The sequence below is a fragment of the Bos javanicus genome, chromosome 8 (genome assembly GCF_032452875.1).
Source record: "Bos javanicus breed banteng chromosome 8, ARS-OSU_banteng_1.0, whole genome shotgun sequence".
NCBI lineage: Eukaryota > Metazoa > Chordata > Mammalia > Artiodactyla > Bovidae > Bos > Bos javanicus.
The window spans coordinates 74,426,254-74,443,483 of record NC_083875.1 but is presented as its reverse complement, the minus strand read 5'-3'; the positions used below and the strand labels follow the sequence as shown (position 1 = coordinate 74,443,483).

Below are 17,230 nucleotides of genomic sequence, written 5' to 3'. Positions count from 1 at the left end.
CCCTATGGTATGTGGTTTTTCTAACTGCAACAAGTAATAAACCCAACTCACTCAACCTCTCATTAAAGTCAGAAATCAAACAGGAAACCCTAATAAAACCACCTCTACTCAACATACCTCTTGTTCAAGCAACGTAATCAGACCAGGAAGAGAAATAATAAATAAAGGCATTGGGGAAAAAAGACATAAAAGCAATATTAAATAATTAAACAGTCCCAAGAAAATCAATTGAAAACTATCAGAAACCAGAGTGAGTTCAATAAAGCAATCTATTATGAATTAACATAAAACTCAGGACTTCCCTGGTAGTCCAGTGGTTAAGAATCTGCCTTCTAATGCAGGGGATGTGGGTTTGATCCATGGTCCAGGAAGATCCCACATGCCGCAGGGCGACTAAGTCCCAGCGTACTAAGCGCTCCCTCTAGAGCCCATGTGCCTCAACTAGAGAAGCCCACGTGCTGCCTGAAGACCCTGTGTGCCACAACTAAGGCCCGATGCAGCCAAATGAATACATGTTTTATGTGTTATGAACTCAAGAGTCCCCAGAAAGTAAACCACAATATATAGTGGGGAAATTTCCCACTCACAATAGCAACAAAACAACTGAGAATAAATGTAAGAAAAAATTTCAGAGGAATAGAACGAAATACCTGAAAAATTGCCTGAAAAACAGCAATACATACTGTAAACTGAGGTAGAAAGTCTTACTTTCTTAAAAATAAATATGATTTATTTATATTCATTATAAATTATAATTCGATATTTAAATTTAATATACTTCTGGTAAAATCATATCGGGTTTCTATACTGAAACTATCTTTCATGGAAAAAATGAAGAAAAGCAAGGATATTAAAAAGTTCCGGTATAACACAGGGAATGAAGCCAGTATTTTATAATAACTATAAAAATTTTGAATCGCTATGTTGTATACCTGAAACTAATATAACATTGTAAATCAACTATACCTCAATTTTTAAAAAGTTATAGTAACTAAAGTGGTTTTGAATCTTATGAAATTAGAAACACAAATCGGTGAAACAGAGCAGGAAGGCAAAAACACATACAGAGATATATGAAAAGTTGAGTATATAAAAAATAAGTGGAGAAATATCAGTTATTCGCAAAAATGCCTTTTGGACAACTGACTATTTGGAAAATTAAGTTATACCTTACTTCAAGTTAGAGACAAAAATTAACTGCCAGATTTAAATATAAATAAACATGAAACCCAAAATGATTTTAAAAGACATCCAAGTTAAAAGCAATAATGAAAGGCAAAACGCATGTTAAAACAGATGAACTGACTTAACCATGTAAAGGTTAAATTTGGATGTCAAAAAATAAAGGCAGTAAAAAAAAACTAGATGCAAACTAGGAAATAATGTGTAATAAGCGATTCTAAAATGTATCAATTTTAATATATAATTTTTTACAAATCAGTGTTTAAATATGAATATATTAGTAGGAAAATCTGCAAAAAGCAGTATACCGCTTGTCATCTATAAATTTTGGAAATATCTATAGGAGCTATAATGCCCAGTGATGTCAGGGACGCTGATAAACAATGTTTCTCTTTCACTTTTGATAGGAGTATAAAGACAGAAAAATAGTATAGGAAATGCTATCCGGGCTCTGATTTTGAGGCAGTTCTCCAATGGAAAGAGTTCTGGGCTAGGGGTTAGGAAGCCAAGCTTATAGTCTTCTCTTTGTCTTCACAGGCTTTCTACTTGCAAGAGCACTTATCTGGGTCTGTCATCAAAATCAGAGCCCAGGCAAGCTGTTTGTATGTCTCAAATGCAAACCTCAAGCCATCTTCAAGACCAGGTGCTTCCCCTTCAAGGCACTATCTGTGTGCAGCTCTTGGCCTCTGCTACCAGCCCTGACCACAGGATGCAACCAACCCAAGTGCCCATCAACACACCTGCCAAGGCTTCTATTGACTCCCTCATTATTTGTTTGTAGTTCATGATTTACATCAAGTGGGAAAATCACACTGTCATCACATTACTCCAATCTTAGAAAAGCATGTCATTCATAGGGTCAGAGTTGGCCTCTGTCCAGTGATATCTGAAGCCATGTCTCTTGTTTAAGAATATCATAAGTGTAGGACACATTCATAAAAACAGATCAATGGTCTTTTTCATAAGTGGCTCCAGAGTACATGGCAAAACAGAAACCAAAAAAACAGAACTACTCAGAACTATTTTTGCAGGAGTTCAATAGTTAATTCTTTGGAGATAAAATGAGAAAATAATAATTAATATAGAAAACAACTCAGTATACCATAATGATTAAGATGTTCTTTAATCACATAGTGAAAGTCAGGGAGCACAGGTTCAATCCCTGGTCAGGGAATAAGATCCTACAAGCCATGCAGCATAGCCAAAAAATAAAAATAAAAAATTAATTTAAAAATCTTTTAATTAATTTAATTAAAAATTTTTAAAAATACAGGATCTAGACTGTAAATGTACATTCTAGGGAGCAATCAAGTTGACAGATTCATAGGACATGAAGTTCACCTCTTCCCACAAATACATTCTAAAGTTACTTAGTGCTATATAAGTAACAAGGTTTTTGCCATTCCCTTCTCCAGGGGATCTTCCCAACCCAGGGATCAAACCCAAGTTTGATCCTGCATTGCAGGCATATTCTTTACCATCTGAGCCATCAGGGAAGCCCTAAATAACAAGGTTTTACTGGTGTAGGACTGCAGCGGGACTGGGCAGTAAGAGGTCTTCACCCCCACTGTGGGACTGTCACATGAGTTCCACAGGGTGAAGAGTTGTCTTTCTGGGCATCCAATTCTCCACCTCTAAAATGAGATGATCAGACAATCATTAGGTCTCTTTCAAGCTTGGACATTCAGTGGTAGTACACATGTGAATCCATCACCTGACTCTCCTTTCATTCCTAAAGAAGCAGAGAGTGTCACCAAAGAACCCATAAGACTTTGTCTTTACCAAGGGTAGGAAATGCCTCTTCCCTGCCTGATTTCCATGGCCCCCAAGTTGGTGAACCATGTAACATTCAAGAGGTCATGGCCAGACATTGTCACTGGAAGTTCAAGAACAGCAATTGTCCTCTCCACCTTCAAGCTACAGGGCAAGGAAGATGGAAAAGGCTGTTTAGTTGGTAGGAATTTCCATCCGCTCAGGCCTTGGGCCCCAGGCTGGGTGAGTCTACTTTATCCCAACTATTATTCCTACTTCCTCTCACAACGAATTCAGTATAGACCCATTCATTGAGTAACAAATTTTTCAATCATCAATAACTTGTGAAAATTGAACTAACTCTAGGAATATCATTCAGCCTTAAAAAAGAAAGAAATCTCATCGCAGGTTACCACATGGATGAAACTTGAGGGCAGGATGCTAAGTGAAATCAGCCAGTCACAAAAGGACAAAACTATATGAATCCCCTTACGTGAAGTACCTAGAGGAGTCAAATTCCTGGAGACAGACAGTAGGAGGGTGGTTGTCAGGGGAATGGGGAATTCAAAGTTTAATGGGCAGAGAGTTTCAGCTTTGCAAAATGAAAAAATTCTGGATGACTGCATGACAGTATGAATATATTTAACATGACTTAACTGTACCCTTTAAAATGAGAAAGTAAATGGTATGTTATGTGTATTACACCACAATGACTTTTTAAAATTTAGCTAATTATATGATCATTTGGGAAATCAAGAGTAACCAATAATTATAGATCATAATGATTTCCTTCATCTCCCCAAGTACCCTACCTCCTTCAAACCCAGATGGATCTTAGGGTTTTGGGCACCCTGAACACACGAATGTCCATTTTTGAGTCTCCCCTTTTGAAATGATGTGGCTTCTAAAATATCAAGTTAATGCCCTTTTTCTAGGCTCCCAGACAAATCTCTACCACACAACCCGCTAACTAGACATCTATTCTGTTGAACAGGCTAGTCTATTATCAAACAAGTATCTCTGGGGACAACTTGTGTATCGGTTACATAAGAGATGGATGCCTTCAATCTTTGGGATTTCTTTCTAGTTAAGATTAATACAAGGAAGAGATTTTGAATGGGAGAAGGAGGGGGGCAAAGGAGGAGAGAGTGATTTCAGAACTCGTTGCTTTTGGAGAAAGATCTAGAAAAAGCACCATCAAGGGATGGTGTTGAACAGGTAGAGGGCAGCAGAATTACTGGGCACTCAGGGCTGGCAAGATAATTAACACGGGGAGATGGGATGGGGACACAGAATGGAAGGGAATATCAGAAATCATTATACGGACTTGGGGATTTTGTCAAGTTCAGGACGCTACTGTTTAGTCCACTCACTGGCACCTGCCCACGGAAGTGGAGAATCACTCCCTAACACTCTAGTACTCTAGTTTATGTAGGTTGTTTGCTGCTGGGAAAAGACCCTGAAAGCCCTGGCTGAACAGTTGGTTCTGGCTAAATTGTGTCTGAGTGGAAAGAAAGGGATTCCTAAGAGGAAAGGAAGAGGCTGGGTACCGGCAGGGAGAATTATGCTCTGTTCCAAGAGGCTCGGAGTCCTTCATGGGTGGTGATCTATTTAACCCACTGCAGCCCAAGGTGAATGTCCCCAAGGACACAAAGGAAAAAGAGGGTAATGAGATAGCCTTCCTCATTCACATTCATTACACCAGCATTTTCTTTTTCCACAATCTACCAAGCCAAACTGAGCCACACCCATTGCTTTCTGCTGCCAACCTGCTCACGCCTGCAAACGCAATTGCAAACACTCAACCTCCCCTCATCTCCCACAAACCACATGGCATCTGGGCTAAGGAAGCCTGTACCCTCCTTTCCCAAAGCCTTACTATAAAAACAGCAGAACCCGCTAGAGCAAAATGTGGACAAAGTCACTTTGGATCATACAATAAGCATACGTAAAAATACAGGTTCATAGGAGGATACAGGTTCAGAGGAGCCCCAAGATCCACTCATTCTAGTTCTCTGCTACCCCTCTTCCAGGGCATGAGATAAGAATGCCCTGGGATGCTGGCAGTTACCCTGCTCATTAGCTGAAAACTGAGTAATGGCTACTCAATTCCATCAAAGTGGTGGGTCCAACCATACTTTTGGAAATAAGCATTACTGCTATATGTGTGTGTGTATGTGTCCCAATCCCTTTTTCTCTCTTGTATAGATAAGAAATCATCAAGCATTGATCCTGGTAAATGCTCTTAGTCATGAATGAAAAAATTCCCACAGGAACGGCCGTTATGTGATACGGCAACATCGAAAATGAAAATTCAGGGAAGGCTGCTGAAAGATCAAGCCAGAATCACCCTGTTACTAGTAACTGAATACCTACAGCAAATGTGGTTTGCAGAAGCTAAAACTGCCTGGGGTATTGGTTAAGAATTTCCTCTTTGAATCTCCCCCTCCATGTGCCCTAGGTTTACAATTTAGAATTTCTATGAAATTCAGAGAGTGTTCAAATAAGTAGCTGTGATGATCAAATATCCAAGCTTCTAAATGGGCAGGAAAAGAGATGTGTTATTCAACCCAGAGAAACTTTGCCTTTCAAACTTGAGTTTTAATTCACTGCCATATTTATGAAGATGGCCACTTTCAACCTTTGCCCTCTGATCTGCCATTTTTTAAATGATCTCTTCCTTATCTCAAAGCATTTTTTCTGCTCCCTTTAGGATACAAGAATCTCCATCACAACTAGTTGAAGATGAGGTGATTACACAACCATTATGCCATATAATCAGGGTCTAGTCCTCACCCAGTGCATTTCACATTCCTCAGCTTTCAGTGTAAGTCACATTATTAGAAACATGTACTTCGATTGTCTGATCCAGTGGAATAACACGAGTTCTTGGATTAAGTTCTTCCGACTGACCCATAGTGATATAGGGGTGGCAGGTATCCCCCGCCATAAAATCATAAATCAGAGAACCGAGCTGGGCAAGGAGGAATCAGTTAAGTAACTAATTGTCATTTAAAAAGTGACAGCAAAAGGTTTCTCTCTCCTAGAACTTGTCCTGTGTAAGTCAAAAGCTGCAAAACTTTATGCCACATCAGGAAGCCGGAACATGTGCAGATTATTGCCATCAACCTTTAGTTGTTCTCTGATGAGTTCACTGTCAGCCTACAACCTAAGTGCCAGATAAATGCTTATCACTCAGTGGGTTTGTCTGGAGCACTCCCAATGACTCTCGAAGATTTTTAAGAAGAACTCACCTTGAACTTTTTATAGCTAATCTCCACCCTACCCACATACAATAGGTTGTTAATAAATAATCGATTATTGACCGACTTCTCATCTTCACCAATGGGCATGGGAGACAAATAGCAAACAAGAGTTGAAACCTTTCACACTATAATTTATCACTTGAGACATTAAGGCTGAGAGAAAAAAATTGTACAAGTATGAAGGTCACCCTGATAAAGGAAAGCACATGTGGTATGCGAAGACAAAATGCACACTGTACTTATTTCCCGGAGATGACATTTTCTGAAATTCGGTTTACCAAATTGGTCTTCTTTGTTCCCTCATTTAACACAGTATGGGGTGGGGAGTGTATAATTCATCTATGACAATCTATTCAAAATGTGAGGGCTTTTCCCTTTTCTTTTACCCTTTGACTATAATCCACTTAGTCCCCATCCCCAAAGCCCTCCCAAATAGTGGCGAGGTGTGGGGGAGCGCTCTGAGACGCCCTTGCTCAGATACTTAGCGGAACTCTGTTCTCCACATGGGCTATTTAGGAGAGTCGCGGTCTCCTCGCGTGACTCCATTGCTTCCTGGGTTCTTCTCTCGCTGCGAACAGGAGTCAGGGTGATGAGACAGTCTCCCTTGTGGTCCGGGGAGGCGCTGGCCATGGTCCTGACCTCGAGCTCAGGACTCGAGCGCCGAGGGCGCCCAGGAGCGGCGCTGGGAGAGCGCGCAGGGCGCGGCGGGGAGCGGCCGTCGAGGCCCCCGCCCTTCCCGACCCCGGGGGAGCCCGCCGGCCTCCGCGCGAACCCTCCACTGCATGCTCGGAGCTGCATCAAAAAGGGTGGGGCATCCAGCCACATCTGCAATCGGAAGCCACCCGGGAGGACTGAAGAAGAATGGAAACCCGGCCCGTCCCCTCCCCCTCCAACCATACGACCCCCTCCCCAGTCGGGGATAGGCCGATCCTTTACCCCCCACCCTCCACCTCCCAGGCCCAGGGAGGCGCGGGCAGCCTTTGTGGACGCACGGCCGCCCACCACCGAGCCCGAGCAAAGAGAGGGGTCGGGCAGGGTGGGGTGTGTGTGCACCTGCGAGAAGCGATATTTGAGGCGGGGCAGGACTGTGGGTACGCTGGGATCCTCGGTTCTCTGCCGAGCTGGAAGGGGGCGAGGGAGGGGCGATCCCCACGCCCTATTCTCGGTCTCCAACACCGCCCCCCCCCCCCCACCCCATACCAACCTGGTCGTTGATGTTCTGCAGAGCTTCCTTGCCCGAGGCCCGCCGGATCTCCACCTTCCTGCTCGATTCAACAGATGGCTCCCCGCCGGCGCGCCGGCCCTGCCGGGAGTAGGGCGTCTGCGGGTCGGGGCCCAAGTGCGCGACGTCCCGCTGCTGGGCCACCACCTGCCCCGAGCCCCGGCCCACCGTCAGCGAGTCGAAGTCGATGGTCTTGTTCTCCGAGGACCCCTCCACCGGGCAGAACATGCCACAGAATTTCTGCCGAGGCTTGGGGCTGCCTGAGCCCAGGTTTTTAAAAAAGGCAGGGACCTCTTCGTCCTCTGCCGCCTTCCCGGATTGCTTCCTCTCAGCCATGGCGTGGGGGCTCGGGGAGGGTCCTTGCCGTTCGTCCGTCCGTCTGCTGGTCCCTACGTCTGCCTGTCTCTAGGCACAAATCCCCTGCCCCGGCTGCAGCCGCGGCTGCCGCTCTCTGCCTACCGCAAGGTGTACAGAAAGGAAGGAGGGCTGGCGAACGAGCGACCCACCCCTCTCGGTCCCTCCCCCTGACCCCGCTTTCTCCCCTCCCTGCCCACGCCCCCCGCCAGCTCCCGCGAGCAGCAAAGTTGGGTCTGGGCGGGTGGCCGCTGCGGCAGCGAGAGCGGAGAGGCTGCCAGTTCCCGGCAGCTGCGGGAGGAGCGAGGCGCGGGCGGGGCGGAGGCGGGGCGCGGCGCGCCGGGGAGGGGAGCGAGGAGCCGGGGAGGCCAGGGAGGGCCTCGCTCCGGAAGTGAAGCTGCCAGACCACCGGCTAATGGAGCGCAGCGGAGGGCCCGCTGACCGCTCTAGGCGCCACGGTGAGTACCCGGCAGGGCACGCAGGGGCGAAGATCGTAGGGCGCAGTCCCTGGTCCCCGCGCCCCTCTCCCGGACCTGCCCGTCCCAGGCGCCTCTTCCTCACCGCATTGCGGAGGTGGGCCCACGACGAGTGCCCACCGTGGGGAGGGCTCCCTCCCCCTGCCCCGGGTGTGAGCTGATGGGTGGGGAAAGTGGCACACTCTGGCGGGCGCCAGGACACCCATGGTGGAGGGGCGGGGGAGAGAAGGAGGGGCGGCACTGGGGATGGGGAAGAGATGGCGCAGGCCGCGCGGAAAAGGGGGGACCATAAGAGGCGCGGGGACACTAGAGCTTCGGTCTAACCACCGGCCGTGGTGGAATACTGGGAGCAGAGATTGAAACGAGATTCTCACTTACTGCTCCCACAGTAGTGATGGTGGGGCGCATCATGGCCGGGAGAGACACAGAGGGGCGTAGCAAATACGAAGTGGGTGGGTGTAGAGACAGAAAATAGATCTACAGTCTGTGCAAGTGTAGCAAGGCGAGGAGTTGGCAGGTACAGCCCAGCGCGGCAACTTAAGGATATAGTGAGAGGGGACACCGGTGCGCGGTACTGGCCGAGGGCGCCGTGTACCGTCGCTGTGCCACTGCGCCAAGAAGGGTCCGGCAGAAGGTCTTCATCTGATATCTTCCGCCCCTCCCTCCTGCCAAAGGGGGAAAGATACACAGGAAGCCCACCCGGCCAAATCCCCAGCCCTACCCGGGGCCACTGGCGCCCCGCCTCATTCTATAGCCCATGTAGCGCACTGCGCCAGATCCGCGGGGTTTCCTAGGCTGCCAGAAGCCGCGTGCCTGGGCGCTAGTGCGCGCGCGTCCAGTACAGGATCAGCATGTGGGGCGCGGCTGTGATGGTTGCCTTGAATTGTGTGAGGCCAAGCAGCGGAAAGGTGTATGGGGACGTGGTGTGTATGCACGAGTAGATCAGCCTCAGCCATGGAATTAGTGGACATCCAGGGGGCATTTTGATGTAACGCCAGTACATCAGGCCAGTAACACGGCCTCCAAGGACCCTTCATTGCTTACTTCTATTCCCCGTGTCTTTTCCACGTCTCAGTCCCTGCCCAGGGTTGATTACAGCCCCGCCCCTCTCTCCACAGTGGCAAAACCCTGCAGAAACGATGCCCATCCTTTGGCAGCTCGAGAAGGAGTTCTGGGCATGCTCAGTGATCAGGGTGGGTTTAGACTGGGAAACTGTTAACCACAGGAGCGTCGTGCCGGGCTGAGCAACCAAAGATTCGGTGCCATTGTCAGCCCTTGCCTTGGAAGGACTAAATGCGGATACCCAGCCCTCCTCCACAAATGCCAGGGAAAGGTGAATGGAGTTAAACTTAGAGGACAACCAATCCCAGTTGGAAGATAAGCCCACCATGATAGGATGAGGAGGAAGGACAGAGGAACGTACCTGTGCAGGAGATAAGAGAGCAGAGACGGGCGTTTGGACCCAGCACCAGATGTGCTTTGCATTTGAATAAAGTGCCTCCACATGAATTCCATTTCCTACTCCTAGCAGACCCCTGGGATGAGTGCTTCCTGATCCCCACTTTCCAGGGTAGGAAACAGAGTTAGATGCTTTGCCCAAGGTGACTATATGGTTAAATGATCCAACAAATCCAGTGGCGTCTTCCACCTGAAAGTCTAGTTCTTTTTCCACTTTATCCTATCTTTATGTGAGATTTTCACATTTTTTCCCCTATCCAAATATTTCCAGTCTTGGTCTTATCCTGAAGCACCCAGGTGGCTCAGACCATAAAGAATCAGCCTGCAATGCAAGAGACCCAGGTTCCATCCCTGGGTGGGGAAGATACCCTGGAGAAGGAAATTGCAACCCATTCCAGTATTCTTGCCTCAGAAATCCCATGGACAGAGGAGCCTGGAGGGCTGTAGTCCATGAGGTCACAAAGAGTGGGACATGACCAGTGACTAACACTTTCACTGGCCTTACGGTGTACCAGGGATGTTTCATTTGCCATATTTCTATTTGGAAGGTTGCATTGCAGATTGAGATAGCCTTTGGAGGAAGAAGCCACTCAAAGGTAGCCTAACCTGAGCAGGACAGTTATGTAAGACTTTAAGAGGTGTTTCTTCCTGGGTATGCAATGTCTTCAACATCTCTTGTTTCCTCTAAATATTATAACCGGGAAGGTCACCCCCATATCTTAGAAGAGGGTCATGAGGCATGAGGGAGGAGTCAATGTACTCAGATCCCTGGGGCTGCTGGGCAAGGACTCAATCCAGCATTTTGCCCTCCCTGCCCTCTGGCACACGCACCTCCTTTCAGCACCTTCTAGAACTCAGGATATGTGCCTACAGCAGGAGCAGCTCCCTCGCTTTAGCTGCAAGTTGGTGTCTGTGGCATATGGACCCCATTTGGACTGATGGAAAATTTTAGGGCAAGAATGATCGTATCCACTTAATACTCCATGACAATAACTCAAGATAGAAGCTCTTCCCTTTTTAAATCAGCCGGTCTCCACCACTTCTTCACAGATGTGCCTCCTGTCTTTTTCTTTGCTTTTCAAATGACCCATTCAAGTTCAGATGCTAGGAAGAAAGCATTGTGTTACTATCTTAACATTTATAGCAGAAGAAAACCCCTAGTTGTACATTTGCAAAGCATAACCAGGCATAACCAAAGAGAATTAATTCATAACTTCAAGTTTAATTTATTTGGCTCTGAGTTTTTAGTAGATTGTAAAACCTATATTAAGTTGTATTTATGTTAGTATATTAAAGCATATTATGCAAGTTATATTGCTAAACCCATATTAAGTTGATTTTAAATGTTTGAATGATTCTAATTGGATTTTTAATCAAAGGAATGAACTAACTCAATATTGTTTAGTAGCATTAATTAGATTATGAAGGATTTGGGGGGATTTTTTTTTTTTTTGGCTTCATGGCAATGCTTGTGGGCCTGGCAGTGAAAGCACCAAGTCTCAACCACTGGACCGCAAGAAAATTTCCAAGAATTCCTGTATTTTTCAATAAGTGTATTAACAGTGTTCACCCTGGGTATTGTCATTGTTGAGTCTATAAGTCATGTCTGCTTCCCCATGGACTGTAACCTGCCAGGGTCCTTTGTCCACAGGATTTCCCAGGCAAGAATACTGGAGTGAGTTGCCATTTCCTCCTCCAGGGACATTGGATATTATCGTCATAAAAATACACTATTTACTATATTTATACAGGGCAGCTTGGCTTGGCTGGAGCAGAGACACCCAGACACACCATTGTGCTGAGTGGGTGACATCTTCTTGTACTAGAAGCTGAATACATAAGCGCCTTGGCTGTCACAGAACATTCTGGAACAAACAGGTACCTAACAAACAGCCTCCCGATTTCACTTTTCATGTGAGAAAGATCTTGAGTCCTGTCCATCACTGGAGCTCCATTAACTGGCATGCCTGATGAGTATATGGTGGGGAAGCCCAATTGCAGGAGGGTCCCCAAGAGAATAAAAAGTCACTGTAAGCAAAGAAGAGCGATGATTCAACTATAATGTAAGGCAGTCTCCCTGTTCCCCCCTTCCGCTTCCATCCCTCACCAGGTACCCATGCTTCCCAGAAATGAAAGAGCTGTGTGGTAAAACTGAGCCTTGTTTCCCTAGGAGCCCAAGCCACTCTGCTGGGAAACTTCCCTCCAAGAGTTCTGGCTGCCAGAGTGGAGGCATCTCCCCACTGGCTAGAGAGAGGTGAGGAGGAAGAGACCCAGAGAAGGGTGAAAGGAACTACCACGTGCTTCCGGTGGGGCAGGTCCCCACCCGGCCTCCTCAACGAGACTGCAGAGCCTCTGGCCATGGTCCTGTCATAACTGAGATACTAACCTGGGGCAGGTCTGGAGACCTCACGGAAAGGGCCAAGTTCTTGCCACTGAGCAGCAAGGGTGATTGGTCCAGGACCTGTTAACTGGTGGGTTAGAAGTCTAGAAGCTCATCTGGGATATTCTCAATTTGAACTCAGCGCCAGTCTGTCCCATAAGCTAATCAGTAGCCACAGAGTTCCAGCCAGTCAGTATCCAGCAATGGCGCTGGCCCTGTTGGAGGACTGGTGTAGGATTCTGAGTGTGGATGATCAGAAATCACTGATGGTTATGGGGATCCCAGTGGACTGCAGTGAGAATGAGATTCAGGAGGTCCTGCAGGAGACTTTAAAGCCTTTGGGCAGGTATAAACTCCTTGGCAAAATATTCCGGAAGCAGGAGAATGCCAACGCGGTGCTGTTAGAGTTGCTGGAGGACCCTGAGGTCTCTGTGATCCCCAGCAAGGTTCAGGGCAAGGGGGGCATCTGGAAAGTCATCTTCAAGACCCCTAACCAGGACACGGAATTTCTGGAAAGACTGAACCTCTTTCTAGAAAAAGAGGGACAGACGGTCTCGGGAATGTTCCGGGCACTTGGGCACCAGGGGTTGTCTCCAGCAGCCATGCCCTGCATCTCACCAGAGTTACTGGCCCACGTGTTGGGACAGGTGATAGCACATCCCCCTCAGCCTCTGCTCCCCATGAGGTACCGGAAGCTAAGAGTGTTCTCAGGGAGCGCAGTGCCTGCCCCGGAGGAAGAGCCCTTTGAAGTCTGGTTGGAACAGGCCACTGAGATAGTCAAAGAGTGGCCGGTAGCAGAGGCAGAAAAGAAGAGATGGTTGATGGAAAGCCTTCGCGGGCCAGCCCTGGACCTCATGCACATAGTCCAGGCAGACAATCCATCCATCAGCGTGGAGGAGTGTTTGGAAGCATTTAAGCAAGTGTTTGGGAACCTGGAGAGCCGCCGGACCTCCCAGGTGAAGTACCTGAAAACCTATCAGGAGGAAGGAGAGAAAGTCTCAGCCTACGTGTTACGGTTAGAAACCCTGCTGCGGAGAGCCGTGGAGAAGCGGGCGATCCCCAGGAACATCGCTGATCAAATCCGCCTGGAGCAGGTCATGGCCGGGGCAAGCCTCAGTGAGGTACTCTGGTGTCGACTTAGGGAGCTGAAAGACCAGGGCCGACCTCCCAGCTTCCTGCAGTTAATGAAGGTCATCCGGGAAGAAGAGGAGGAAGAGGCCGCTTTCGAAAATGAGAATACTGAAGAGCCGGAGGGAGGGGATGGCTATGGCCACTGGGGTAACGAGGCCAATGACTAAAACCCAACTCCGAGGGTGACCCACAGATGGTGGTTGGAGGGACAGCCACGTTATTAGACTAAGACCTTTTCAGTCTTTTTTTCTCTATAATTTGCACAGTTGAAATCAAAGCATTCAAGCCAGGTTTTATTTTGTTTTTCTTTCATCTTTTTGGCTGCATCGTGGGGTATGTGGGATCTTAGTCCCCCAACCAGGGATTGAATTCATGTGCCCTGCATTGAAAGTGGAGCCTTAACCTCTGAGTGGCCAGGGAAGTCCCTCGAGCAAGGAAGATCTTGATTCTTCTTCATAAGGGAAAAAAAAAAAATCTGAGAGCTTCTTGGACTCTACATAGATAATTGCTAAGTCTCTTCAGTCGTGTTTGATTCTGTGCAACCCTGACCTAATGGACTATAGCCTACTGGGCTCCTCTGTCCATGGGATTCTCCAGGTAAGAATACTGGAGTGGGTTGCCATGCCCTCCTTCAGGGGATCTTCCCGATCCAGGGACCAACCCTGCGATTCACAGATGATTATTAATAAACAAAAACTTAAATTCCAAATAGGAGGTCAGAAGCCTAAAGGAATCTGAACCAGGTGTCCTTTAAATCCCTCCCAATAGACCAAAAGAAAGAAATGATGTGAGAAAAAAAAAATCTCTTTTGTCATCTATTTAAAAAATCCCAGCTGTTTGAATTAATTTGTTTTCCTTTCTCAAATCAGCAAGCTGTGTCTCTGAGTACCATATAAGACAGTGTTCAGAGAGCTAACCATCATAAACCTACCAGCCTGGCCCTGCTCATGGCCTCTGAATATGAAAAGCTAAATAAATAACCTTGTGTGTAAAGAAGGAAGCACACACTGGAAGCCAGTAGAAGCCAAGAGAAGTGTCGTTGCTGAATGAGTATGACTCCTCCATCCTGGATCCCTCTCTTTCCTTTCTTGGGAAGTACTCTCCACGTCTCTGCTGGGTGTCAGATAGATGGTTCCAGGCAGCGTGTCACCCCCAAGGCCACAGAAGTCCATGGTGTGAGGGACATTCTCAAGAAAGGGTAGACATCACAGGAGGGCCTGGAGGAGCAGGGACGCACTGACCATGTTTTGATTCAGGCCAGTGGTTAGAGAAGAAGATTTTTAGTGACGACAAAAGACAAAGAAGAGAGGAAGTGAGCTGATAGTTACTGAGAAAATGCTCTGCGCCAGGCATCTTACATGTATTTCCTTTCATGTGTACAGCATCCCCAGTGTGGGATAATTATGCTCATTTTAAAAGAGAGGGGGGACTTCCCTGATGTTCCAGTGGTTAGGACTCCACAGTTCCAAAAATAAAAAAGCAGGGGTTGAAGACTTGATCCCTGGTTGGAGAGCTAAGATCCCACATTGCCAAATGGCACAGCCAAAACTAAACAAATTATAATTTTTAAAAATATCTCCCAAATAAAAATAACTAGATAAGTGAGAAAGAAAAAAAAGTCCTCATGGGTTACATGGTCTGCTCAACATCAAAACGCTAACAGGTGGCAGAGCACAACGGAAGTCGGGACCTCTGTGACTCTCCCTAATCCGCTCTCCACCGTGATCGCAGTTTTCAAATCATGCTTTGTAGTTCTGCAGGGACATTTCAGCAATTCCATGTTGAAATTGTATTTTACACTCTTTAAATCTCTATTAGATAACAGGTAGACAGACACAAGTGTGCTGATATCCAGATTTTAACACACTGGCATTTGCCAGCAGTCTCACTGTTGTTTTCAGATTGACTCATTTTGTGCAGACCTTGGAAAAAAGATTCCCTGGTGAGATCCAAGCACACAGCTAAACTTCTACTCATTCTTCATAGATTAAGGAAGTCATAGCACTTCAGAGGTGTTTCATTCAGGCTTATGCATGTTCTGTGATGCCAAGTGTGCTTCAAGCATAAATGAGCATCATTCAGTTAAGCACTACCCAAGGCTCCAACACAATCGATGTCTCACATCCTGGCAGCTTTGTATATACAACAAACAATTGGGCTAGCTTCTCTAAGTATCAGTTTCCCTCATCAGAAAAATGGGAGGCCTATAGACTAGGGTTGTTGTTAGGATCAAATGACATAATGCCTTTTAAGCACTTAACGTGGTGTCCGGAACACAGAAAGCCCTCAATACATGGAGGCTCTTTCTCTTATCTTTCCCATGCTTATTGTCTGATCAGTGCATGTTCTCTTCTTTTTCTAAGTCCTGCAATAATGAGTAAATAGGTAATCTGTCCGGTTGCGACAACATTGCATTAGAAACCATTAAGTGCTTGTGGTAAGTTGGCGCGCTTATTGCATTATCTTTGTGATCAGTTTTCCAGCTATTGTTGACTATTGTTAGTGATTATAAGAAATAAATTATTCTTTCTGATGGTAAATAATTTTAACTGAAGGAATATCTTGAGATTGTAAGAAAAGGCTTTTATTTTAAAAAAATATGTACCACTTGTGAGTACTTACCTTTACAAATAATAGTTCAATTTTTCAATACTGTCAAACAAAGTGATACACCCGGATTTCATGTTTTTTGTATTTGTAAAAATGGCCTCATTGTTCTCATGTATTCTCAGTAGTAAAGTGTTATAAATGTGAAGTTATAAAATAAATCGATTCTGGTAAGATTCTGAGTTTTTTGTGCTTTGTGTATTATGGTTCTGTATAAACTTTTGCTTAACAAAGGGATTTAATTACTAAAAAAAAATTTTTTTGAGAGACAGAGATTAGAAAATCAAGCTAAAACCACAAAAGATCTTGAATTCTTCTAGGAAAAAAAAAAAACCGAGAGCAAAATGCTGGGATGGAAATACTTGGACTTGGTCTCCAAAGATGAGAGGGAGCTTAGTTCACCCATCACTGATTTCCCTTTTAACCTACAAGAAATGACAGATGGAGGCCGGGTCCCTTGGAGACCTCCAGCCCATTTGCTTAGACAAGTAACTGTACCTTGACATTCACCAGCCTCTATTCTGCCAAAGAGGAAGTGACCCAAAGGTGAAATACTGCATTTCTTGGATGAAGTCATTTTTTGCTATATAGATATATTGTCCTGGTGCTCCAGTCATGTCTGACTTTTTGCAACCTCATGGGCTAGCCCACCGGGCTTCTCTGTCCATGGGATTTTCCAGGTAAGAATACTGGAGTGGATTGCTTTTCCTTCTCCAGGGGATCTTCTCGACCCAAGAATTGAACCTGAGTCCCCTATGTCGACAAGCAGATGTTTTACCGCTGAGCCACCTGAGAAGCCCTATATAGATGTATAGAGGGGTTAAAATTTCTCTTGTCTTTAGCCCTTTTGAAAAGAGGAAGAGCACTTCCTCTTTTCTACAGCACAGTGGGGGAGCATTCCTCAAGGGCTGTACATAGTGCAGATCGACCCACGATAAGTGTCAGGAGGGATGCTCAACACTCTCTCCCAATCACTTGAGCCAAACCTTCCTGGAGATTGGTCTCACCTCTTACTTAATCTGTGTCCAATCCTGACCCTTGGAGTCCAAGGCTTCCAAGATGACATAGTCCACTGCTGAAGTTAACTTTTCATTAGGGGCCTGTCAGGCTGTAGGTGTCACCTGACATCTCCCCCTGTACCAGCCAGTCCTGCCAAGCTTCTCTTTTTGTCCATGCTAAACACAAGATCTCTGGTCATCAGTTCCCAACTTGACTTTCATGTCTACACTACACTGTGCCTCCTCCCCAGTGCTGATCTTTAAGACCCTCCCACATGCCTACTGGATTTCCACAGTGTCCTGAACGACTAGCCTATATGACCAGAGTCCTTGCTGGATACTCTATGACCGTATTCCTTGATTGAACTCTGGTCCTCCTGAGACTCTATTGCCCTCAAGCCCCT

The 17,230-nt window shown here is 46.3% G+C and overlaps 2 protein-coding genes across 2 annotated transcripts in view; one reads left to right on the top strand and one right to left on the bottom strand.

Moving 5' to 3' along the window:
- The window catches only part of DPYSL2 (dihydropyrimidinase like 2), a 118,296-nt gene extending 110,408 nt beyond the window's left edge, over nt 1–7,888 (bottom strand). The window contains exon 1 of the mRNA XM_061425888.1: nt 7,405–7,888. Within this exon, the coding sequence (XP_061281872.1) occupies nt 7,405–7,758 (354 nt within the window). The 5' untranslated portion in view covers nt 7,759–7,888. The remainder of the gene's footprint in view (nt 1–7,404) is intronic.
- Nucleotides 7,889–8,097: 209 nt separating this feature from the next.
- On the top strand, nt 8,098–16,010 carry PNMA2 (PNMA family member 2). Its single transcript, XM_061425891.1, has 3 exons — nt 8,098–8,234; nt 11,462–11,588; nt 11,881–16,010. Exon 3 carries the CDS (start codon nt 12,294–12,296, stop codon nt 13,386–13,388), a length of 1,095 nt encoding a protein of 364 aa, XP_061281875.1. The 5' UTR covers nt 8,098–8,234; nt 11,462–11,588; nt 11,881–12,293; the 3' UTR covers nt 13,389–16,010.
- The last annotated feature ends 1,220 nt before the right edge of the window (nt 16,011–17,230 follow it).

Excerpts from the sequence above, each read along its gene's own strand:
- PNMA2 (XM_061425891.1), top strand. The coding sequence starts at position 12,294 with ATGGCGCTGGCCCTGTTGGAGGACTGGTGTAGGATTCTGAGTGTGGAT.